General features: G+C 46.3%; 6 protein-coding genes across 6 annotated transcripts; 1 reads left to right on the forward strand and 5 right to left on the reverse strand.

Moving 5' to 3' along the window:
• Positions 1–881: 881 nt before the first annotated feature.
• Positions 882–4,276, reverse strand: EDB91DRAFT_1245982 (uncharacterized protein; the record flags this gene model as incomplete). The annotated part of the gene is made up of 3 exons (XM_041322609.1): positions 882–3,174; positions 3,238–4,105; positions 4,150–4,276. 3 exons carry the CDS (start codon positions 4,274–4,276, stop codon positions 882–884), a joined length of 3,288 nt encoding a protein of 1,095 aa, XP_041179536.1.
• Positions 4,277–5,474: 1,198 nt separating this feature from the next.
• Positions 5,475–6,335, forward strand: EDB91DRAFT_1049711 (uncharacterized protein; the record flags this gene model as incomplete). The annotated part of the gene is made up of 4 exons (XM_041313485.1): positions 5,475–5,899; positions 5,953–6,015; positions 6,082–6,190; positions 6,243–6,335. The coding sequence occupies 4 exons, from the start codon at positions 5,475–5,477 to the stop codon at positions 6,333–6,335; spliced, it is 690 nt and encodes a 229-aa protein (XP_041179537.1).
• Positions 6,336–14,665: 8,330 nt separating this feature from the next.
• Positions 14,666–14,962, reverse strand: EDB91DRAFT_1002518 (uncharacterized protein; the record flags this gene model as incomplete). The annotated part of the gene is made up of 1 exon (XM_041312254.1): positions 14,666–14,962. A coding segment is annotated over one exon (297 nt), but the record flags the coding sequence as incomplete, so codon positions are not given.
• Positions 14,963–20,556: 5,594 nt separating this feature from the next.
• On the reverse strand, positions 20,557–21,404 carry EDB91DRAFT_1080096 (uncharacterized protein; the record flags this gene model as incomplete). The annotated part of the gene is made up of 4 exons (XM_041315190.1): positions 20,557–20,718; positions 20,781–20,877; positions 20,987–21,329; positions 21,371–21,404. 4 exons carry the CDS (start codon positions 21,402–21,404, stop codon positions 20,557–20,559), a joined length of 636 nt encoding a protein of 211 aa, XP_041179539.1.
• A 2,072-nt stretch (positions 21,405–23,476) lies between these two features.
• EDB91DRAFT_1009630 (uncharacterized protein) lies at positions 23,477–23,635 on the reverse strand (the record flags this gene model as incomplete). The annotated part of the gene is made up of 1 exon (XM_041312394.1): positions 23,477–23,635. A coding segment is annotated over one exon (159 nt), but the record flags the coding sequence as incomplete, so codon positions are not given.
• A 179-nt stretch (positions 23,636–23,814) lies between these two features.
• EDB91DRAFT_1009274 (uncharacterized protein) lies at positions 23,815–23,964 on the reverse strand (the record flags this gene model as incomplete). The annotated part of the gene is made up of 1 exon (XM_041312386.1): positions 23,815–23,964. A coding segment is annotated over one exon (150 nt), but the record flags the coding sequence as incomplete, so codon positions are not given.
• Between the last annotated feature and the right edge of the window lie 579 nt (positions 23,965–24,543).

Here is a 24,543-nt window from a genome sequence, read left to right on the forward strand (position 1 = left end):
AAATTCACCGAATCGTAGATGACCTGTTACCGTTCTGAAGTACTTCGGCTCCCAAATCTTGGGAAGAACAGGGTACCTACTTTCCTACGTGCCTGGCGTTCCGAAGATCTATCGCCGCTGCACTGTTGAGCAAGTGGTCTAAATGTCTGATGGAACGGGGATTCGGAGCCTGGTATCCAGATGCCTTCCATGTTGGGCTACTCAGACTCAAGTGACTTCCAGGCCTTCGCTTGTACTCGAAGTGAACAATCGTGAGTGCGCTTTTCGAGACGATGAGGGACAATAAAAAGTATGATATATGCTACATTAATCACGTCTGAACATCACGGATATGCTCCCAGGGCACCTTCCCACCACCGCTGGAGAGGTCGAGGTGGTCTGCGAAGGTAAAGAGTTGAAGCGAGTTCTTAGTTGCTCACCACAACCTCATTCGTGGGCACAGGAAACAACATCTAACTTTACCATAGAAGACCGCCTCGAACCTCTCCAGCAGTGGTGGGAAGGAGCATGATATATTCCCTGTGCGTCAGTTATGATATGTATCAGCTGATCCCATATGGTGTAGCTTCAAATTCCCTTCGTTTGCAAGCTAGCCAGGGGTATACCGACATTCGGAATCGGGGACTTGGTGCGTAAGCACCGTTACGATCGGAAGACTCAGGCATCTAAGTAATTCCAACAGGGCCGCCCATTCCGGATCCCCTCACGAACGATAAATAACCATAGTACAGCACTAGCACTCCCTCCTGCATGCCGGCGGATATGTAATGTATGCGTACATTGTTAGATTGTATGTATTGCGACTACTTGAAAAAAAACGATGTGTATTACAGCATGAAGGGATATATCTCTCAGGGGAGATGAAAGTTCATCGAAGCTCATCATTCCAACGCTACGAACCCAAGCGATACCACCGAACCGGCATGTACACGAATATCGGAGAAATCAGGCAGTTCTGAATCTGAATCCACCATCTCTTTCTCCTCATCCCCTTCCCTCCCGCTCTCATCCCCCTTCTCCTTCTCATTCCCACTATCAGTAAGGTACTGCGCAACAAGCTGCTTACTCCCCCTCCGCGGAGGTGGAGAAAGCGAAGTAATCTCAGGTGCACTCGGCAAACGCTGCGGTGGTGGGCGGAGCGGGTTCCTTGGTGGGAGGGAGGGAAGCATTTGCGTAGGCGTCGTGAATTGTAAAAAGTCTGGATGGTTCTGCATCGTCGTTATTGGCGTGCCTGGGAGGAGGGGCGTTGGGGGTCGTGAATGCTTTATGCTGCTGTTCCCACTAGTAATGCTGCTGCTACTGCTACTGCTGATGACGTGCGGCATGATGCTTATGGAGATAGCTTCGGAGTGATCAGGAAGTGGGAGTGTGTTAGGGGCGATGACAGGCGACGGGGCGCTAAGAATCCGCAAACGCTGCTTTATCGACATGCTCCGCGAAGAAGCAGCGCTATCAGGTCGAGGAGGGATCTCTATGCTGTTGTTGCTCGAACTCCGGCGATGGTGTGTGTATACAGGTTCGTCTGGGCGTGGGGGTAGCACACCTGATGGTGGTGGACGGGGTGCAGTCAAACTGAGCCTCAGAGCACGCTGTGCGACAGACGTTCGGAACCGTGTTTTTTGGGATTGTTGTGGTTGTTGTGGTTGTGGTTGTTGTTCGGGCGCAGGTGGAGGCGCGAAGCTTGGGGCGGGGCGGGGAGGGGGCATTGAGCGGCGTTTACTCCCTACGCCTATACTTCCACCACCAATCCCAACACCAACACCGGTACCGAAAGGACCGACCATACTCGCGCGCTGCGTAGGATAGGGGTGGACAAGACTCGACCTCGCACTCGCACTACTCAAACTACTCGACCCGCTCGCGCGTTTCCAGAACGCAGCACCAGGGTTATCTGAACTCGCAGGGCTAGGGCTCACGCTCATTTCAGACTCGTATGGCGCTTGTGGTGGCGTGAGCGGGAGAGGCCCGCTTGGGGGTGTTAACCGCTTGGGGAGGGTTCGAGACCAGCGGCGGGAGGGGGTGGAGGATGTAGAGCCTGATCTTTCGACGCCTGAGCCGGAGGTAGTGGTAGATATGGTGTGTACGGACAGACGCGCTGGGTTGGGCATAGGCGTGGGCGTGACAGCGCGTGGAGTGACGGTAGGATCCTCAATAGAAGTCTGGATACTAGGTGCAGAGTCCATTTGCTGGCACACCACGTCTGCGAGCGGGTGCACCAAAGTCTGCTTCCTACACCTTGGGGGTGGATGGAGTGAATGCGAATGCGATGCAGAATGAGAATGCGGGTGGGAAAGCGATGGCGCGTGAATCGGTGGCGCGTGAGTGTATGGGCAAGACCAGTCTGAGCGTTCGTCTTCTTTGACAATCTTGAGGTCGCATGCTGGGATTCCGTTGATGCTGGCGCTACCTAGGCCGTTGCTCGAGTTTCCGTTCCCGTTCCCGTTGTGAAGGCTTTCGTATGGCACGTGCACGCTTGAGCCGTCACGTCCTGAGGATGCTATGCTTGGTACTGGCGATTCGGCGCGGTACATTGGAGAACCGCTCCTGTTGATGCTCCCCATGCCACTCCCGATACCCATCAAACTGCTCCCTACCGTCCCAAAGCTCTCTTCTGTATAATCACCCTCTCGCTCGCGAGACAAGGAAGGCGAACGGGACCTCGGGGTAAACATGCCCTTGATGGTCTTCGTAGTAGATGTGGAGGATTTGGTAGAATGGGTTGGTGAGTTGATTATTGCAATGGATAAGTTGCCCGAGCGCTTGGAGTGCAAGTGGATGGATTGCGTTGGGGAGGACGAACCAGAGGCTGGACCGGAGCTTGAGCCTGATCTGCGTGCGTTGTTGTAGCTTTGGGATTTTGATTTGATGCTTGACCCGCGAGTGAAAAGCTCTGTGTTTGTAGATGTGCTAGGTGTTGGAGAGTGCGTCTGGGAACGCAGGCCTTCGAGGGATAGCGAGGTGCGAATTGGAGATGTGGGTTGGGAGATGGGTGGGGTAGTACTTGCTGATACGGGTGCGGGAGACGAGGTGCGGGGTGAGGTGACGGGTGATATAGGGGAGGCGGCGGAAGATAGTGATGCTTGGAGTCGCATGGAGAGCATGACATCCATGTCCCCGCGGGGTTCGTGCCCGCTGAGGACGTGAGGTGAAGCAGTGAGACCTGCGCGCATGGATCTGGAAGACACGGGCGTCATGAGCTAGCGACCAGGAGGGCCGGAGAAACGAAGTGCAACCCACCTTTGACCCAGGACAACTGCCTTTATAGCACCAATCCACTTCTGTCTCTCGTTCGGATCCTGCATTTCGAAATGCCAAATGATCTCGCCCTGCTCTATAGCGACGATGCTGCCACTTGATTTTCCTCCGCTGCCTCTTCTGCGGGTTGTGTTCCGGGCGGTAGAGGAGTTTATGGTGGGTGCCTGCTCCGCGACGTAGATAGCTGTGTCCTGGGTTATAGGTAAGCGGTGAAGTTCTGAGGAAGAGAGGAGGTTTGATTTGAAAAGATGGAGGTGAGTGACTGCCTGTGAGGCGCGTCCATCGATTGCGGTTGTTAGGACGATGCATCTTGTTTTCCACTGCTTTGAGAGGGCGTATACGAGGAGGGAGGATGGGGGACAGAATTTTGGGAATGAGCCGGAGAGGGTTATGCGTTGGCTTAGGGAAGCGAGTGAGGTAGGGAAAGGTGGTAGATGATGTAGGAGAGTTGGAGTTGGAGTTGGAGAGGGTATACGAGATGAAGGTATTGGAGAGGATGAAGGTTCAATGGTTGGTTGAAGGTCCTCCTGAGTATCCCCGGGGTGTTCGGTAGCATAGTCGACGAGGCCAATACTCTGAGCAGCGGCGTCTCTGAGTCTCTCCCTCTCCTCTTCCTCTTCGACATATGAATACGGGCGAGTTATCTCGATGATTCCGGGCATGATGAGCGGGTGCTCATATTGGGAACCGGGACTGGTCGAACTAGTCTTTTTGCGAACCAGAGAAAATAGGAGGGAAGTTCGGGGTTTTCTTGGAGGCTTTGGAAGTGGTTTAGACGTAGACTGATACCTTACAGAGGAGTCATGAGATATAGTAGAACTCGTGAAATTGGGTAGAACGGAATCTTGGTCTATCGAGAATAAGCTCGAGTGACACGTATAGCCTAAGACGCACCATAGGGAAACTCGACAGACTCCTTTTCCTTTCCCTTGGGTTCACGAGGCTGTTGCGTCAAGCTTGTACGTCGGGTGAACGAGTCTCCGAAACTGCGAGGTGATTCACTGAAGAAATGAATTGGCATCGTGGCCGGTGATTCAAGTGTCGTCTGCGAAGAAAGCGACTACACGACGACGACGGCGACGGGCAGAACGACAGCGGTGATGAGCAGCCGTGACAGCGAAGTAACGAATTTAACGTGGCAGTAAGCGGTGGTACACAGCAGGACAAGTCATCCATGAATAGATCATTCCAGTGCATTGATTCAAAAAAAAACACAAACCTTGCTCCATGGGTTCATCTTCTCCATCGACGACGACGACGACAACGACAGCGACGACGATGCCATCAGTTCAAAGAATATCTTTCCTCTTGGCAATAAATTTGTATCCTTATGACACACCGTCAATTTACACGTGTCCATGCCTAAGTACTTAACCCATACTGTGCCTAGCACTAAGCATCGATCATTCAAGTCTGTCTAGTGGAAACTTGGTTTCATCCTTCCCGGAAAAATTCGGAACTCATCTGATCATCATTTGGCGGTGCCGTCGAGAACGGAACGCCAGTCCTCAACAACGCCGCCTACTCGGACATGAACCATCTAGTCATGTTTCATTGAGCCCTGCATCGTCCTTCGGATCCCTTATTTGATGCTATCAAGTCACACGATTACATTACTCACACCGGTAAGTACCCTGTACACCTCTCACATGATCTCCTACAGCTTTTGGCGCTCATGGTAGCTCATCAATCCATCATCAATATGTACTCGAGTTAACTTGACATTTCATGAATTTCCAATTCCTAAAGTCAGACCCCGACGGGGCAAGTTCAAGGGGCCTTGTAACTTACGCTTGCGATCAGTATTCGTACGTTAATATTCCTATCATTACGTCCTACTGATAGGAGTGAAATTATACTCTACAGAAAGATCAGTTCATTTACCATGAGGACCGCAAACGTCCATCTTGCACTGCCTCAGTGCAACCGACTCCCATTTTGATATCGACTTAATATGGTGCTTGGCTGAGGCTGCACAGCAGCACAGGCTATCAAAGATACCCCAAACTTGATGTTCACTTGACGAGACTTGTCACACGTCTTTGTCAGTCAATGACACCGTGTTTGTCATTGACACCGTCGTGAGGACCACATCAGTCATAGAACCGAGTTCCTACTAGTAAGCACGTCAGACTCGGACCCGGACGCAAAAGAACAATATAAACCCCACACATGGGCGTCTAAAAAAAGTCCACAACCAAGTAATATCCAACTCCAGCATGTATTACATCGCCGGCCTCGCTCTAAATCCACCACCCCCACAAGCCGTAGAAGGACTCGCCGTCCTCACCACCTTAAAATTCATGCACTATGCCATATCTACGACTCGTGCCATCGCCCCAGTCGCCGAAGCAGAAGCAGGCTCCATCCGCACAATGCCGTCCTCCTTCATCAGCAAGGTCGTATCCCCGATACACGGCATCGCGTCTTTCATCTCACCCGTGACGTACATGCTCTGCGTCACCTTTAACCGGTTCACGCAGCCTGCATGGATGCAGCGCATGAGCCTACCTAATAGCTATATGACACATGATTCCGAGGTGGTGCTAAGAGTCGCAGCGTGCGCATCGACGGTGTTGTTGCTCAGATTCATCGCACTTACGTTCAAGCACCTCGGGAATCAGTGGCATGCTGATCGGGGTGCGTACTATTATTTCTTACGTGTGCAATACATAAACTGACTGGTCCTCGCCAGAGACGCGAGAAGCCTAAAGTCGTGCAGACAGGTCCATACGCGGTGGTGCGTCACCCATTATACACGTGAGTCGTGTTGCACAATTGAGGTTAGATTTTAATATTAGTACTGACGGCCTGACTTGCTATCAGGGACGTGCTCATCCAGGATATGCTTTTTGCAGTGATGTTCTGGTCTTATGCACCACTTGTGGGACTTGGTATCACTGCTGCCGCGTTCGCTGTCAAGATGCCTATCGAGGTGAGCATCTTGTCTTTGTGTGCATGGGAGTCGACTTATTTTGATATTGTAGGAGGAGCTTATCATGAAGGATCCCGCAGTTGCTACGGAATACCGCGCATATATGCAGAGAGTGCCCGCGCGCATCATTCCGTTCCTCTGGTGATGTATCCTTTTTTCCTATACATGTCGTGATGCGACGCGTCGGGCATTCATTTTCTTATAGTAGTGATCTTGTATAGTATTTTTCTACACCCCATGGAAATCAACGCTTCGTCTTTCCTATTCTGATGCGTACCCTTAGTATGCAAGGTTGTTGGCGTTGCGGGTTTTGGGGTGCGGGTGTCTGAGGGGTTGACATACAGCACCGAATCTTTGTCATTGACTGACACATCCTCGAGCGGTGCTTCATCATCCAAGCGCTAATCACCAGCCGAGCGCAGTTTTATAGTACCTTCACCAACAACTAGCATTTCCTCACCACCAAAATCACACATTCCAACAAGTCAACATGAAGTACTTCAAATTCTTTCCGGCAACATCATGGTCATTCACCACATCCATGAGTTCACTTCCATTTCCAGTACACCTGATGATGGCCGGCTCCGAGTCCGAGTCCGAGTCCGAATCCGATACCTAACCCGCAGTTCTATACAAATTCAAGCCCGAGACGATGCCCGAACAGAAACAGTTGATCAGAGATTCCATCAACACCCTTCCCTTGCAAATACCTGCCATTCAGGGGCTTATAACGGGTACGACGGTGCCTAATGCTTTTATGCATGGGTGTCATGGAGGTGAGTGCCTCCACTCAACATGTGTACTGGCACTGGCACTGGCAGTGATATCACAGCCGACTTGTTCTAATTATGGCTAGCTTAACATTAACATTGTGACACGGAACTGATTGCTGTAACAAGCTTAAGAATGTAGACTCCTTCCTCGCTGTTGGCATTCACCATCTTGCAGCACTTCAAAATGAAGGACTTGCCATCTGGGATGCATCCCGTGATGCCCCCTTCATCTCTGATCTCCATCTCCTTTTCACAACTGCTGATACCAGTGGCCCCTGGACTCATGTATTGGGATGGGATGGTTGGACACAGTGGGAAAAATGGCTGCCACATCTATTGTGGAGTCAGGCAGGTGCAAAATTTGTGCCACACACTATTACCCTGCACTTCTCAAACTGCAGGATCGGTGTGTCAAGGGTAGTGATGTCACGAATCCCAAATATGAACCATTTTTCATTTCTCGGTTTTCCTTCAGCTACTTCCAGTACCCGAGCCTGGTCACGTGACTCATCGTCATATATCACCTGTTGCTTCTCCGATTGGCTCCTCTACTCCACGGGCTAGAACAATCTCGCTTCCTAAAGAAGAACCAGTTGGATCTTGGGTTTCTATTTAGTAACCAGTCTTACTCATTCGCTTATATATCATGATGTCATACTTAGTCATCCGCAGTATCATACGACTCTTTTCTTATTGGCTGATTTCTTTCAGACTCCTATTCAATGTTATGTATAAGAGTAGGCTAGGTAGCGTAAGTACTCCTTAGACTTAACCTCTTCGTTTCTACTGTTGTAGTGACTTAGACGTTCACGCTCAATACTATCCTGTTCCTCATCATCTTTGACCGAGTCCTAGTGGTTGTGAACTCGCCTTCATCATTATTGGTGAACGTTGGTCATAACAAGTGACCATCCTGACCTTGACATGTGCAAACTTCCTCCAGGAGGTTCTTCAGACTACACTGAAAATCTACAATGGCTTGTAGCATCTCCAAATCAATGGCAGTTGGACCTGTGAAAAACAGAAATGGGTATTATGAAGCCTCCCCTCATTGTGGGCCTTAGCCCTTCTTGTTTTCTTCGCATCCCACACTGCATGACCATGGACATCATGCACCTTGCTTCAAACTTGAGTGATTTGTGTCTTTATCTCTGGTGCAGAACAATCGACCGTGGCACCACAGATGATGTAGCAACTGGCACATGGGACTCATCAGCAAACTACTAATTTGGCAACAGATCTCACACCAATAACAAGCACACACAGATCCACACAAGGTCTCACAGACATCGCAAGCATCACAGAATAGTACTAGTAAACATTGAAACAATAGTGCAAGAGGAGTAAACAATCAGAACAGCATATACTAGTATGCAGTACATAAATCAAGTACTTGTCATACACCAGATCTGACTGCTCCCAATACCGCTTACATCCATTCCACCTGACTCTATCACTCCACTTTCCCCTTACTTCTGTTCTGCTCATCCCCCACCCCAGTGCACCTGCTCCACTACCTTGGTTGGTTTACTTCCTGTATCGGTTCCATTTAACTGGACTGTCATATCCCATATAGTCTAAACCCAGAACTCTGGATCCTCCCCTGTAAAGCCTGGACTTCCGCCCTGTTTTCTGTCCGGTGCTCCATTTTCATCTCCAGATCTAAACCTAACATTACACATATCTCCTTTAAGGCCTCCTTTTCTCTGGTTACCAGTTATACACTTTCCTGCCTTGCTTACTGATCTGTCTCCCTGTATTCATTTCTGACTCCACTTCTTTGATCCATTACATACTTACTAATAGACTTTCCACATGCCCTGTACATAGCCTTTCACTATGCTGACTGATTACTTACTTTATACCTACAGTATATAAACTCCTGTAAAACTCTGGTACCTCCTCAGTTTGAATATCATCTTAGTTCCTGCTCATTTCTGTTTCTCTGGACTTGAGTCTTACCTCTTGTCCACCTCCAAGTCTTTGGGTTTATTCCTTAGACTATATCTCTGGCTCTACCTTAGGGTAGTCTACCTCCATTCTCTTTCTACTTCAGACTTTTCCATAGTAGCCTTACTCTAGTTCCTCTTGAATCTCTGGAGTTCTGCCAAACTCCCCCTGCATCTGACCTCCGGACCTACCCAGACTTCTGTCGGACTTCCCTCCTACCTCTTGGAAATTAAGGGCACATACTCGGGTAAGGGGTGCAGTGCATGAGCTGAAGCCGAGCCCTTTGAGTTCTCCTCCCCTTGAGCACAACCTTAACAGGACTCATTTCCCCATTTAGGTGCATACATCCCCTTTTGGTATATAGCCAATCCTCTTAGATCACCGGTTATTCCTATAGCCATCTGATTTCTGATCCATCACATACATATTGATATCTGCTCCAACTCTTATGTTTTCCTCTGTAATCATACTTACTAACTGTACACTCAGTACATAGCCTTCTGCTATGTACTACTGATCACTGCCTCCTTACATACCTAGGGTATATAAAATATCCTATACTTAGCCTGTAGTCTCCAGTCTTAATATTACTTGTCTTCTCCAGTTTCTACTGTGGGAATTCTCTGTAGAACTTTGCTCAACTCTGGACACAAGTTTCACCTTGTTGCTACCTCTGCTCCTTTGTTCCGACTTAGAGCTGTGCTTTAAGTCTTCACCTCTACTCCCCTCTGTCCAATAAACTTTACCCCCAATCCCCTTTGATCCCTTCCACCTCTGACTTACTTCCTCTGCCTCTCCACCTGCATACTAGTTGGCCCACCACTAGTGACCTTTACTTCCCTGACCCCCAAGTGGACCAAAGCAGACCTCCTGTCCTATCATTGGACAACATCAGTCCTGCTCCAAATTTGGGGCATGTACTTAGCTAAGGGCACAGTGCAAGAGCTGAAGCCAAGCCAAGCCCCGACCCCTCAGCTTCTCCATCCGAGCACAGTATCTAACAGTACCACTGGTTATATCATGCATGTGAGGCATGTATCAATACTCATCAAGATAATTTCAATATACTATGGCTGAACCTAACAGCACACTTAGGCCATACTGTTGTTGTATGGGGTAATAGTTAGCAATCAGCTGACATACCTGCAATGTGGTCTGTGCACTGATAAGTAGCAGAGTTGTGGACTATCTGAGATATGAAGGAATAGGTAGTATAAATATGTACAATGGTAAAGTCCAAAATAACAAGAGAAAAACTATCCTCCTATCACTATCTCTTAGCATCATCTCGAACCTCTCACTCATATCCCTCATTTACATGAGGTTATGAGCCCTGCTGTGTGCAAATAATAAAATTTTAGCTATGTATCAGATGAAATCTAACTGAAACCTACCATTATGACCAACAACAAACAACCATCAATATTGTCGCTCTATCATATTGAATTTCTTGGGGACCATAATTGGATCCTGTGGAAGATGAAGGTTCAAGCTATCCTCAATGACAAAGGACAGGATAGATACATCAGTGGCACTATTCCTAAACCGGTAGTGGGACCTGATCCTGTATTGGATGATAAGAAAGCAGCCATTGCCAAGTGGAACTTGGAAGATTGTAAGGTGAAAAATGTGTTGGTATTGCTTGTAAGTGATACACAACTTGTACACCTTGCAGGGGCTAACACAGCTAAAGAGATGTGGATCAGTTGAAAATTGTGAAAGAATTATGAGGTTAACAAGGAGCTTACACTTGGAGGAATAAGTTATATCAGACCTGTGCTTCCAAGACCACTGATATACCTGGTCATATTGTTGATCCAAGAGAACCTACACCTGATTCAAAGTGCAGTAACTGATCTTGACCTCTGTAGCATCCTGTTAGGATCATTGCTGCCAAGCTGGGAAACTTTTTGTGTGACTTATGGAAATGATAATATCACATCACATGAGCTTATTGTGTTGATTCATGAAAAAGATTGCCATCAGAAGGAATTGGAACTTGAGTTCATAGAGAGTAAGATGACCTACCCAATCAGTCCTCCTATCCCTGTCCACCCAAAAACACTTCCTCCACTTCACCCGCTCCACTTCTAGTTGGACCACCACTAGAAGCTCTTACCTCCCAACTCACAAAGTGGATCAAAGTGGTCTGCCTGTCCTATTGTCGGACATTATCGGCTCTGCTCCAAATTTGGGGCATGTACTCAGCTAAGGGCGCAGCACAAGAGCTGAAGCCAAGCCCTGACCCCTCTGCTTCTCTGTCCGAGCACGGTTCCTAACACCTACATTGTAAGCAGAAATGTGAATCATTGCTTGAAGCAGTGCACTAATGTCAATATACTCACCTCTTCATCTTTGCCAGGCTTTGGTGTATACAGCCACACAACAACATTATCAGCCACTTGCTTTGCATTGATGGCATCAATGAGTGCCTCATAACCTGCTCTATTTGCTATCTTCTTGCATGGGGCACTCTGTGCTTGGTTGTCAAACTTCTACTCGAACTTCACAACTGGCAACATTGAAGTTCAACAGGGTAAGACCTCTGCAATTTCTTGCTTGAACATTTCAAAGGTCTTTGATGTGTCCATTTTGAATGGGCCTTTTGAGATGAATGTTATGGTAGGTGTTTTCACAGCATTGCCTGGTTTTTTTTCTGCCCGTACCTCAGCCCATACCTGGACATAGACTGTGAACTTCCTAGGTGGGTGTTATATCCCGTACCTCCGGATCCGGAATTCCAGATCTACTCCATTAAAGTCTGGTTCTCTGTCCTGCTGATCCGCCTGGCGCTCCACCCTCATCTCTGGACTCACCCCTATCTCCTTTTAGAATAGCTATTGCTCCAGTTACCGGTTATGTCCTTTTCCGCTATGCTTACTGATCCGTCCATTCTTACTTCATTTCCGACTTCACTGCTTTGATCTGTTACACTTACTAATAGACTTTCCACATGCTTCATACATAGCCCTTACATTTGCTGACTGATTTACTTACATGATACCTACAGTATATAAACTCCTGTAATACTCTGGAACTCCTCAGTTCGAATATCACCTTAGTTCCTGCTCATTCCTGTACCTCCGGACTTGAGATTGTCTCTTGTCAATCTCCAAGTCTTAGGATTGATTCCTTTGACTATACCTCCGACTCTCCATCTTAGTTCTGCTCCTTCCTGCAATCTCTGGACTTGAGTCTCATCTCTTGTCCACCTCCGAGTCTTAGGGGTAAAACCTTAGGACTAATTCTCTGGCTCTACCTTAGGGTAGTCTAACCTCTGTTCTATTTCTACTCCAGACTTGTCCTGTAGTAGCCTTGCTCCGTTCCCACATAGTCTTCCTGGAGTTCTGCCGAACTCCACCGATGTTTGTCCTCCGGAACTCCCCAGGACTTCCGTCGGACTTTCCCTCTGTCTCTCGGAAATTAAGGGCACATACTCAGGTAAGGGGTGCAGTGCATGAGCTGAAGCCAAAGCCCTTTGAGTAACCTCCCCCTTGAGCATGACCTTAACAGTGGGTCTCTCTCCTCATCTTCACTAGTATCACCTCTATCAGTGTCCTCCCTTGTCTTTCCTTTGCCAGTGGATTTCTTCTGCTTGCCACCCAATATCCAATCAACCTGTGCATAACAATGATGCCCTGTGGTACAAATATATTGCCAATATTTTTTCTTGGTGGAGGAGCCAAGCAAATTTTCATCAGCTGAGGCAAGGTCAAGGTCAGACTCTCACTTCCACTTCTGAGAAGGGTTGAACTTGAAAGATTCAGAGTCCATGTTGATGAATGTGAGTGCTGTGTTGAAGTCTGGATCAAAGTCCGAGCAGGAGACAGCTCGGACTGCAACTCATCAATTTCTACTTTGTCATCTTCTTCTACTGGATTATTGGTTGACTAGTCCACCTTGGAGAGGTGCTGTGTCCCCTCAGCATCATTGATATATGGTGCTGGTAAGTCTGGGAACTCTAATGGTTCGCCACTATGCTCTTTGACATCTGCAAGTTGACTGCAACTGGTCTGGCTGGGATTTTGATTGTTGGCTTTTTCAAATTGGCTTTCTTTCATTTTTCCATAGAAATATATGTGTATGACACATAGTAGAAGCAGTATCAAGGGCTGATAGTGTCTGAAAACTTTGTACAAGTCACAGGAAGTCTCCCTGGTGTCCAGGATGAGTTGTTCTGTTGGTTTCCTTTTTCATCACATGTGCCACCAAAATTTCATGAATCTCATTAGAATTGCACACAGCTGTAAGACTCTCTTAATACACATTTTTCTCCTTTGTGTGGCAAAACCAATTGACGGCTCTTTCACGCCTTTGAAAATTTGAGTTATCACTCCTTGTATCAATTTTCACACCAAGGTGGGGAAAGTGGCATAATGGCAGAAAATGGATAATGCGAAGGGCTGCACACGGCAGAGCCCACTATGTTTTTTCTTTCAGGTGATATACGCGTCACATGGAAATGCAGGGCGAATGGACTGCAACCAATCACAGCCAAGAATTATGTCGCAACCACGAAGATAAGTCACTTGGAATGGTTGCCGTGAGAGATACCAGCCATTGATGGTAGGCACGTGAACAGGTCCTAAAGAGGATTCCACAACAGAACATGGAATATTGTGGTCATGCAGAAAAGTGGAAGAAACTTGTGATTTCAATTGAAATCCATCAACACGCACAATCACCGATACATCAGCAAAAAATCCAGCTGTCTGCAGAAGATAAGTAGATGTTGCCATAGTCTTTAGTAGATAATTGAAACATTGAGAGAGCTCGCTGAGCATTGGCATGAACATTAAACTGACTATAAGACACAAACTTCAAACCATGAGAAAAACTGTGGGAACAGAGCACTAAAAACATACAGATACTCATTTCTCTGCCAGGACTTGAAAGTGTTGTAAAATTTGCGCTATTACACCTAATACCCACTACTTACATAGTGGGAATCTGAGGTTTTACTGATGCAAGTCACACAATTACATTACTCACACCCTGTACACCTCTCACATGATCTCCTACAGCTTTTGGTGCTCATGATAGCTCATCAATATGTACGAGTTACAGCTGTTTGCAAAACTAATGTCAATCACAAAAATTTTGCTACTTCCTTGACCAAAAAGGAAATTGATATAATAATACATCCTGGATGCTCATAATAGGCTGCCTGCAACTTGTACACATTTTTCAGGCACTTTTAGCCCTTACTACTACCTTTATTATGTGTCATACCAACCTATTCACCATGGCAAAAAGACCAAAATTTGCCCCAGTTCGGAAAAAGCACACAATCAAGATCCCAGCAAGACCATGCAACATGGCAGCCACGCCCATTGACGAGAGAGCTAATGATGAACCACTAGGGTTTCCGAGTTCAGAATCACCTGCACCATCTATGATCAGTGATGGAGAGAGGGTCAGGCAGTTATCCAAGGCTGACTGGTCAGAATAAAAGCTGCTAGAAGATAATGAGGAAGAGCTTGATCAGTTGGAGGTTGAGCCCAGGCCTGAAGAAGAGCATGGCAGTGATCAGTCCATAGAAATTACTGACATGGATTCCATTGCCTCAGGTACTATATTGAAGCTCTGGTGCTTGTCCATAGTGCTGTGCATATGTCCGGTCATTCTTGCTGGTTTCATCAATGATGACAAATTCTGAGCCATCTCCAATGGAATCGTTGTGAAGACTTGCTCTGAATTCCTCTCATCGGGCCTCATCACATTGGGAAGCAAGTTTTTGAAGGATATTGCGTGTGAGACCAGTTTCTTTGAGGTTGTGTGATAGGGTGGAAGTACTGACAATGATATTGTGCCCAACTGCAAGCCATGTGCAGACCTCGTCAAGGAAGAGACCAGAATCTACAGCAAAGATATCTTCAACTGCAGTCAACAGTGCACATGTAATTGTTTGAGTATGGCCGGTGAGTGGAAATGGAGGCCTTGTGGCAGCACCGAACTCCTCGAATATCCGTCGCCAGCAGTAGCAGCTCCTCCCACTAATACCTAGTACTTCGCTTATATCCTCCAACTCCCATCCATTGTCCCAGAGTCAAATAGCACATTCTTTGATATTGTTGCTGATTCTTCAGTTAACCATGTAGTTATTCAAGCCAAATGAACACAAACGGGAGGAGCTGATAAGAATATAATATCTCAGTCTTGAGTAAAGGACTCGATGTAACTAGTACAGTACCTGATAAGAATATAATCTATGGGTATGTTAGCTTGATTTACGTAGACAGGAAAACTAGGTACTCACATCTCAGTCTCGAGTAAAGGACTGAGATGTCCTAACGGAAACTTGTAGGTTTATAGTAAGTAGCATAGCGATAAAGAAATATACCATAGCTTAGGAATTGACAGTTCAATATTAGTATTCTCGGCCAACATCGAGGTGTTGTTCTTCGCATTCTCAGGTTGTGCTTGTACTGTCTCACTCTACTATCTCTTGCTCCTTTGTTCCTGAATCCAACACTCCCCCTCGAGCGCAATCCAAGCTCATTAGCCTGCATAACTTCTGAAGTTGTGGGCGTGGTAGAGCTTTGGTAAAAGTGTCTGTGATATTGTTGTCAGTGGAGCAGTATGTAAGTGCGAACATGCCATTCTTGATGTGAGTGCAGACAAAGTGGTATTGAAGATCGATATGCTTGGTATGGGATTGAAACTTGTTGTTAGAAGCAAGCACTATGGCAGCCTGGTTGTCACAGTACACTGGGATAGGGAGAGGGGGTGACTCATACAGCTCTTCGATCAGTAGCTGCAGGTATAGGATCTCTCTTGCAATGGTCATTAGAGCAATGTACTCAGCTTCAGCTGTCAAGAGTGTGATTAGAGGTTGCTTGTGAGCACTCCATGCTACTGGACCACCGTTTAACAACATGATATAGCCTGACATAGAGTGGCCATGGGGTTGGGAGGCCCAGTCCACAGTCAACATACGCTTCTATGCCTGCGTCTGTAGTGCCTAAGGTAAGTCCAAGGTCAGAAGTACCTTTGAGGTAGCGAATAACATGCTTGGCAGCCTCCCAATGGACTCTACTGGGGTTTCGCATAAATTGCAAGAGAGTCATGATGGAGAACATGATATCGGGTCATGTGCTGGTGGCTGCATACATTAGTGATCCTATTGCCCGTTGATACAGTACATCACACATGTCTTTGAGCTGTGCATGAGTCACGGGGGATTGAGAGTCAGATAGGATAGTTCCTACATCCATTGAAGTCTGGGCATTCTTGGCATCAGTGAGATGAAAATGTTTGACTATCGTGTTGATATAGGTGTTTTGGGACAAGGTGATGGTTTGAGTGATGTAGTCTCTCATTACCTTGAGGCCAAGCAGCCAATGAAGGTCACCTAGGTCAGTGATCTCAAAGTGCTCCTGTAACTGTGCCTTGAAACATGTGATATGCCCCAGGTCCTTGGATGTCACAGCCATGTCGTCCACCAACATGGTGATGACCATATGCTCTTCACATGATCGCTTGAAGTAAACCGCCTGGTCCACTTGTGACTGGGAGAACCCCATCTTTCTAAACGCTCCAGCTAATTCCTCTGACCACTTGAATCCAGGCTTGCTTCAACCCGGGCAGACTTCTCAACAGCCTCAACACCTTCCCTTCATCTCCCTTCTTCAAGTATCCAGGAGGCGCCATCATATAAATGGTCTCTTTAATCTCAGCATAGAGGTAAGTGCTCTTGATGTCCACTTGATGTATCTCCCAGTCCTGCTGGGCAGCCATGGTTAGAACAGCTCTGATTGTAGACATGTTGGAGGTCGGTGCAAAGGTCTCAAAGTAATCATGCCCATACTGCTGACACTGCCCATTCACAACAAGTCTAGCTCGCAGCTTTAACTTTTGACTGTCTTGGCCGTGCTTAGTCGCTAGGACATAGTGGCAGGGAATAATATTAGTGCCCGATGGTTTGTCAGCAACTTCCCAGGTTCTAAGCTTTTCAAGTTGGCTAATTTCATAGTCGATCGCTTCTTGCCATTCTACCGCGTCTGGTCTGTTCAATGCTTGCGCTAGGGTGGGTTCTGCTTCTGCACTGCCAGAGCATACTGCTGCCAGTGAGTGGTCGCCTCTTCATCTGCAAGGTCTGACTCTGAGGGATCGAATACAGATTCAACTACTAGACTAGCCCTTTTGCCATCATTTAGTGTCACATAGTACCCTGGCAGGGGTTGGACTCAAGTAGTTCTCAGTGCAGGTGGCATTTGGAGTTGATGAGACAGTCTGATTGGAGTAGCGGGAGGTTGGAGTGGTGGAGTGACCGGAACACTAGGTGCGCTTGTGGTAGTGGTATTCTGAGCGGGTTGGTTAGCGCTAACAGATAATGACTCCCCCTTGTTCTGGGCAACTTCACCTACTACAACTCCAGTCAGTGCAAACATCACATTCCTCTCAACTGACACCTTCCACTTCAACAGCCAATACACTCAATAACCTTTGCTCTCAGCATCTATCCCCACAAAAAGTGCTTCTTCTGCATGTGGCTCAAGCTTGCCCATATGTGTCACGAATTCCCAATACGAACCATTTTTCATTCCTCGGTTTTCCTTCGGCTACTTCCAGTACCCGAGCTGGTCACGTGACTCCTCGTCATATATCGCCCATTGCTTCTCCGATTGGCTCCCCTACTCCACAGGCTAGAACAATCTCGCTTCCCAAAGAGGAACCGGTCGGATCTTGGGTTTCTATTTAGTAACCGTCTTACTCATTCGCTTATATATCATGACATCATACTTAGTCATCCGCAGTATCATACGACTCTTTTCATTGGCTGATTTCTTTCAGACTCCTATTCAATGTTACATATATAAGTAGGTTAGTTAGCGTAAGTGCTCCTTAGACTTAACCTCTTCGTTTCTACACTTGTGTAGGGCTTAGACATTCATGCTCAATCCTATCTTGATTCATCATCATCTTTGACCGAGTCCTAGTGGTTGTGACCTGACCTTTACCATTCAGTGAACATTAGTTGTAACAATATGCTCCAGGTGCACAAAGACAGGGCAGCCAAATTCTCGGGCCTGCAATAGATCTGGGATGCGGTCATTGACTAACTCGAATGGGGTGTGACCTGGGATGGCACTAGACGGTAAGCGATTCTTCAACCACACTGCATAGTTAATCACTTCCGCCCACAGGAACTTGGGTAGGTCCCATGCAATCAACATCACACAGGCATGTTCAACCAGAGTGCGATTGAGCCTCTCCACCACTCCATTCTGTTGGGGAGAGTCGTGCATGGTCAGCTCGTGAGCAATGCCGCAATCCTTGAGGTGCACATCAAATTCTGCACTCAAGTACTCGCCGCCCCTATCAGACCAAAGTGTCTTGATACGGCGACCATTGTGCTGAGTAGTGAGCTTGGCTTTATATTGGCAGAACGCTTCCAGGGCTTCACTCTTCTGTTTCAGGAATATTATGGCCGTCTCCCTCAAGTAGTCATTGGTAAAGCTCATATAATAGCTTGACCCAGTCAGACCAACTGTCTGCACTGGTCCCCAGAGGTTGCTATGGATAACTTCACTGTAAGTCTCAGCTCGTCTCTTGGATTCCTTTGGAAATGAGCGATGCACTGACTTTGCCTTTACACACACATCACAGAATTCGTCCTTCAAGGAGGCATCAAGGTCGAGGCCGTGGACGAGTCCCTTGTCAATGGTGTGCTTGACAGCTGCCTGTGAGATATGACCAAGGGTCTTGTGAAGGTCATGGACGGTGAGCTTGACTGTAGCTAGGTTGGCATAGTGCTTAGATTGTGCGGCGATGCTGTATAGCCCTTCAACTTGGGGAATGGTGGCTATTACAGTGCGGTCAGGTCCCCAGGACATGATCTTACAGACCTTGTCCTCAAAGTGAACAGTGAGGCCGCCCACAGTTATACAATGGGTGGATATTAGCATGAAGGCCATCTTGGGCGTGTATAGCACGTTACAAAGAGTAACAGATGTTCGGCCCTTTCCATTGGTAAGTCCAACTGGACATCACCTTTCCTGATCACACTAACAGCCGATCTGTCAGTCATATGCACATCTTGAGGCTCTATGGGGACGAAGTTGAGGAACTTCAAGCGGTCGGGACAGAAATGGGAGGTAGCACCTGAATCTATAATAGCCCTGCATTGTTCAACCAGTATGTTCATCTGCCCCGCTATACCAGTGAGGTCTGACGTTGCAAAGGCATAATTCGTTTTGGACTCTTGAGTGGATGCTGTGGCATTTGCACCTTCCTTTGGTGAGCGCAGACTCTTCTTCTGATGCTGATTCGACCCTTGGCCTTCCTTTCCTCCTCCTGGCCTCCAACAGTTGCTCTTATAGTGCCCTTTCCTATCACAGTCAAAACAGGTTATGTCTGCATTGGCTTGGGGTGATCCAGCAGGCTTGCAACCCTTTCCTGGACCTCCTTTGGCCATTAGAGCTGAGCTACTGCCTTTCTTTGAGCCACGTCAATCTGTGAGGAGCCTATGCTTGTACTCTTTGGATACAATGTTAATGAGTTTGGACAGGGCTGAGAGGTGTTTGTGTAACCTTTGCGGCTGCATTTATGGATGAAAGTAGAGGTTGATATGATTCTGGGAGGGATCCTAGGAGGATTGCATAGAAGTCTCTGTCCTCAATGGCGGCACCCATGCCTGCCAGTGACTCACAGAGCTGAAGCATCTCACTAAAGTGAGCCTTTATGTCACCATTCTCCTCACACCTCGTTTCTTACAATCGACGACACAGGTCAATTTGAACGAGTTCGGTTTTACCCTCATGAATGTCACATATTTCAGTCCAGATCTTTGAGGCATCCTCGAGCTTCTGAATGTGGAGGAGCATGTGATTAGTAATTGTACTGAATATGTGTTGCTTAACAAGTGAGTCTTTTTGGAAAAACTTGTTAATCTTCTTGTCTAACTCCTTGATCTCCATAGGCATAGGCGTCGAGCCATCAGGCTTCGTAACAGTGCTTGTCTTTGGGTTGATTTTAAATGGGATTGGTTTTGTGGCTCAACCGTCAGTATAATGCATCAAACCTCAGGCACCTATGGCTGTCAATGTTCTCTCCTTGTAGGTTATCCAGTTCAAGCCGTCTTCAGCAAGTTTGGGGACGTTAAAGAGCGATAGAGGTGTTACTGGGGAGCGTGGTATCCATGGTCAAGACAGGGCTCATAACCTGTAGTTATTCAAGCCAAACGAATGCGAACGGGAGGAGCTGATAAGAATATAATCTATGGGTATGTTAGCTTGATTTATGTAGACGGGAAAACTAGGTACTCACATCTCAGTCTCAAGTAAAGGACTGAGATGTTCTAACAGAAACTTGTAGGTTTATAGTAGGTAGCATAGCAATAGAGAAATATACCATAGCTTAGGAATTGACAGTTCAATATTAGTATTCTCGGCTGGGGTTTAAAAGTCCGGTTTCACAACCGGTCAAAGACTGCAGACTGAACTGTACTGCAACTTTTTAAGACCGAATTTTCAGTCTCAGTTTCCCTTAATTTAACATCTTGCAGTTGCCGGTTGCCTTGTTTGACCTCTAACATCAGACCAATGAAAAGTCGACCACAACCAGTCTATACCAGGACCGGTTGCATGAAACACAAATATTTACCTATGCAAATGAACATGACTTGGATAGTACAGACTACTACCAAATGGTCTCAACTTTGCCAGCTTCGTTCTCCCACTGCACCATGCCCTCATCCATAAGAAGGAAATCTTTGTACTCATCTAGCAAAACTTCCTCAGCAATACCTGAGTTTGCTTGAGCAGAGTCAGCAAGAGACTTGCGCCATGAGAATTTGAGCATCTGTAATTGTTTGAAGCATTCAGCACTGAGACGGGAGCGATGGTCAGTGGCGGTCTCCGCACCACCTGAAAAAAGTTGTTCGCAGGGTACAGATGATGTGGGAATTGCACAGATGTCCATAGCAATTCTTGCAAGCGTAGGATACATAGAATAATGTTTCTGAATGAAATAATTAGTCAAATACACAAATATAAGTGTGAGTACGCTTACTGATCACCAGTCAATGATATCTGTGCTCTTCAAAACATCAGGCACATCCTTGAGGTACCTCTGGAGTTCTGCTGCCCAGCCAGCATCATGATCCAGTGTTGCCTGTTCAAGAAGCAAGCAGCAATGGTGGTCAAATGCAGATTCCACCATGATCGTATCATGAGAGGGAGTTGTGGAAGTACTGGCAACTGATGCAGTAGCTAATGGATGCATGGTAGTAGTAGAGGAGGGGTGAGTTTTCCAGTAGTCTTCCATAGTGGTCTCTACAACTTTCAAAGCCTCATCATGCCAATCCTTAGCATTAAAGTTGCCGGCTGCGCGCTCGTGTTCTTGCTCTTCGCGTCCTTCCCAAGTCATCTTGATATATTCCAGTTTGTAGTATGGATGAAGAACTATAATTTCTGTTAGCCCGATCAACAAAAATACAATATGAAGTACTCACCAAGTGCAAGCACATACACAGTTTTTTCGTCCATCTTCTGATAGTACTTATTGACCTTATCAAGTCCCTTCTGATTATATAGGAGCAGGCTGGATTATTTATGCAAGATTAAGACATGTAAAAACATCAGAAATGTCAAAAATGCAATTTTCTATATTTTAATTCCTGTAGAAGGATCCTATATGTGTTCTGGGCCAGCTATATGATATATCTACTCCAAATATACATAGAAATAGACCCCTCACCTCAATTAAGGTCCGGTCCTACAGGAAAAATTTTCACAGGGGGTGAACCACCAGGAGAGGGGGGGTACACTATGCAACAGGTGATCATCCTATGGTCCTATGCTCCTGATATATTGTTCCTACTGTTGAATAGATACTGGGAACCATTTTTCAAAGTCTGTCCACCTAGAAATCATTAAATGAGAACCCATTTTATGTTTTCTTGCATATGTGCTATATCTATTGATGTAGGACGCTTCAGGGGGTGAAATAAAGATGGGAATCTACTCATATATGCTCATAGACATGTTCTGAATATAATAGAACACCTCCCCACCAAAGGGGCAAAAATGCGAAAATGTTTTATAACCTACCCTATGTCAAGAGGGCCCTAGAGGAGGAGCAGGCACACAAATAGACAAAAAAAGCGGTCTATTACATTATATCATACATATATATACTAAACTGCTACTTATATATGCACAGGGATCTATTGTGGTGTGGTGGTGAAGCTGCAATGATGTAGGGGGAGGGTGGGAATAATTGAAATTGTGGGGATGTACCATATTGGGTCATGTTTTGGGTGTTGTGGAGTAAGGTGGCTAAAAATGCGAAAATGCGGAGTGTGGGAATAGTGTGAGAAGGCCTGACATGAGGAGGTGACCAAATGCCTGGAATGACAAAAGCTGAGTTTCAAAATTGCCAAAATTGCGGCAGTGCATATTGGGTACATGGTGATATATCATTTGTAATGGCATCTAAACTATTTGCCGTGGTAAGCTGACTCCAGGGATATATCACGGATTTACTTCAATGACAGTAAAATGATATATCATACTGCCAGGATATTGTGTGAACTCCCCCTGACGTCTGACCTCCGGACTTCCCTTCTGCCCCTCGGAAATTAAGGGCATGTACTTGGGTAAGGGGCGCAGCGCATGAGCTGAAGCCAAAGCCCTTTGAGTAACCTCCCCCTTGAGCACAACCTTAACATAGGCTGTGCAAACAGATTAGTGATGTAGCGTTAGAATATATATATATTTTTGCTTACCTGTTGCAAGAGATATGCACATCCAAGCATACCATCAGCTGTTCCCCAGCATATGTTGCTATGGAGAGGTATCTTGAGTGGGGTCTTGAACCCGCACTTCACTTGAAGTGTCTGAAAGTATTCAATTCGCTGACTTGAGCACTGTATCTGTTAGATCATTAGGTTTATGAATAACAATAGAAAAAATGTGAGACGCACCTTAATTGCAACAGTGCGCACAGCTGCAACATCATCTAGCGAGCCTCCTAAGACTCGATTGTTGGACAGCAAGGGATCAAATTCCCAGATTGCAGTAGTAGTTTTCACAGCAGCAATGTGAGAGATGACAGACATGATAGCAACGATAGTGAGATTGAGAACATGAGCAAGGCAGGGGAGACGGTGTTGATCAGAGCTGAATGAGTAGATGTGGCGGCAATGTAGAACATGCTCTATCTTGTCACATGTTGTGTCGTTATTGCTCATATTGTCGGCTGTTACAGTGAATAGCTGTTGTGCAGTATATGAAGTTAGTAGTAGCCACTGCAAGCAAAATATAATAAGAAATACCTTTGTAGATTGTCCTGACACAATACCCACCCACTTGCACAAGCCAATTATGTATCTTCCCAGATTCACTCCACTATGGGCACCAGAGACACTGTGGAACGCTATAACTTGTGAGTGCAGATTCCATTTGTTCTTCTTGACCTCAATCCAGTGTGCAGTGAGCCCAAGGAATGATGCCTTTGTTTGGTCAATGGACCAGAGATCCGTAGATGTAGTGACATGACCTGTAGTTATGGACTAGATTACATTAGAAAATGCATTCGCATGTATGAAAAAACTTACCTGTATATCAGCCTTGACACTTTCAATGAGCTTGATGAATGCATTGTGAATATAGGTTGTGATATCGTGAGTCAAAGGTAATTCTGCTGTAGTTGATGCTGGACGCATTGCAACCAAGCAATTTTGGAATGTGGTCTTGTTTGCCACCACTAGAGACTGATAACTGTTATCATTGATCACAACACGCTGAAAGATCTCACTTGATCATCACAAACAATAAATTCCGCTACTGCATGCAACACACTATCTCTTGAAAACTCTTGTTTCTTCTCGGCCTTCTGGAACAGTCCATCTATCTTCATCTGCTTTCCTTTTAATCCATTGGACTGTAAATTCAACAACTCATGAGGGATTGCATGGTGGTGCTCAGCAATCCCTAGCTCCTTACATTTAGCCTGGTAGAACTTGTAGTGACCGTGTATATGTTGACAACATGATGAGTTACTGCCTAGGTGAAATGCTTTACACTTCCTGTTCTGCTTTACAAAGATTTTGTTGTCCCTTGGAATGTATGGTAAGCTTTCTGTCTCGATGTATCTCATACTAACTTACTTGCAAACTATGCACCAGTGCCCTCTCTTTGTATCCACCACACCATCACTACCAACAAACTTCACCATGCATTTTTGTGTGAACACAGTAAGTAGATCATTGGCCCACTGTTTTTTTGTTGCCAATGGAGCTGGAATATCGGCTTTGTGCTGTACACCCAGATCACTCCCCTCCTTTGTTATCACACATAGTATGAGCTGACGGCAACTTTTTACAGTGTGCTTTACTTACAGCATCTTCACCATCATCATTCTCAGTGTCATGAATGTTACCAACTGCATCTAAAATTCGATTATCAAACCTTAAGTCACCCTATCCGATAAGATTAGATTAGATAAGATCCCTGATAAGATAAGATGGATAACTGATTAACGATCACTATCTTCAATTCACATCTATACTACATCGACGTCATCCATCTATATCTGTAACCCTAGACACCCGACACTCATCACATCCTTAGAAGTCCTACGATTAGGCAACGGGTTACATCATAAGCATCTACACACCTCTAT

The sequence above is a fragment of the Suillus paluster genome, assembly GCF_016628075.1.
Source record: "Suillus paluster strain FC165 chromosome Unknown EDB91scaffold_13, whole genome shotgun sequence".
Classification (NCBI taxonomy): domain Eukaryota; kingdom Fungi; phylum Basidiomycota; class Agaricomycetes; order Boletales; family Suillaceae; genus Suillus; species Suillus paluster.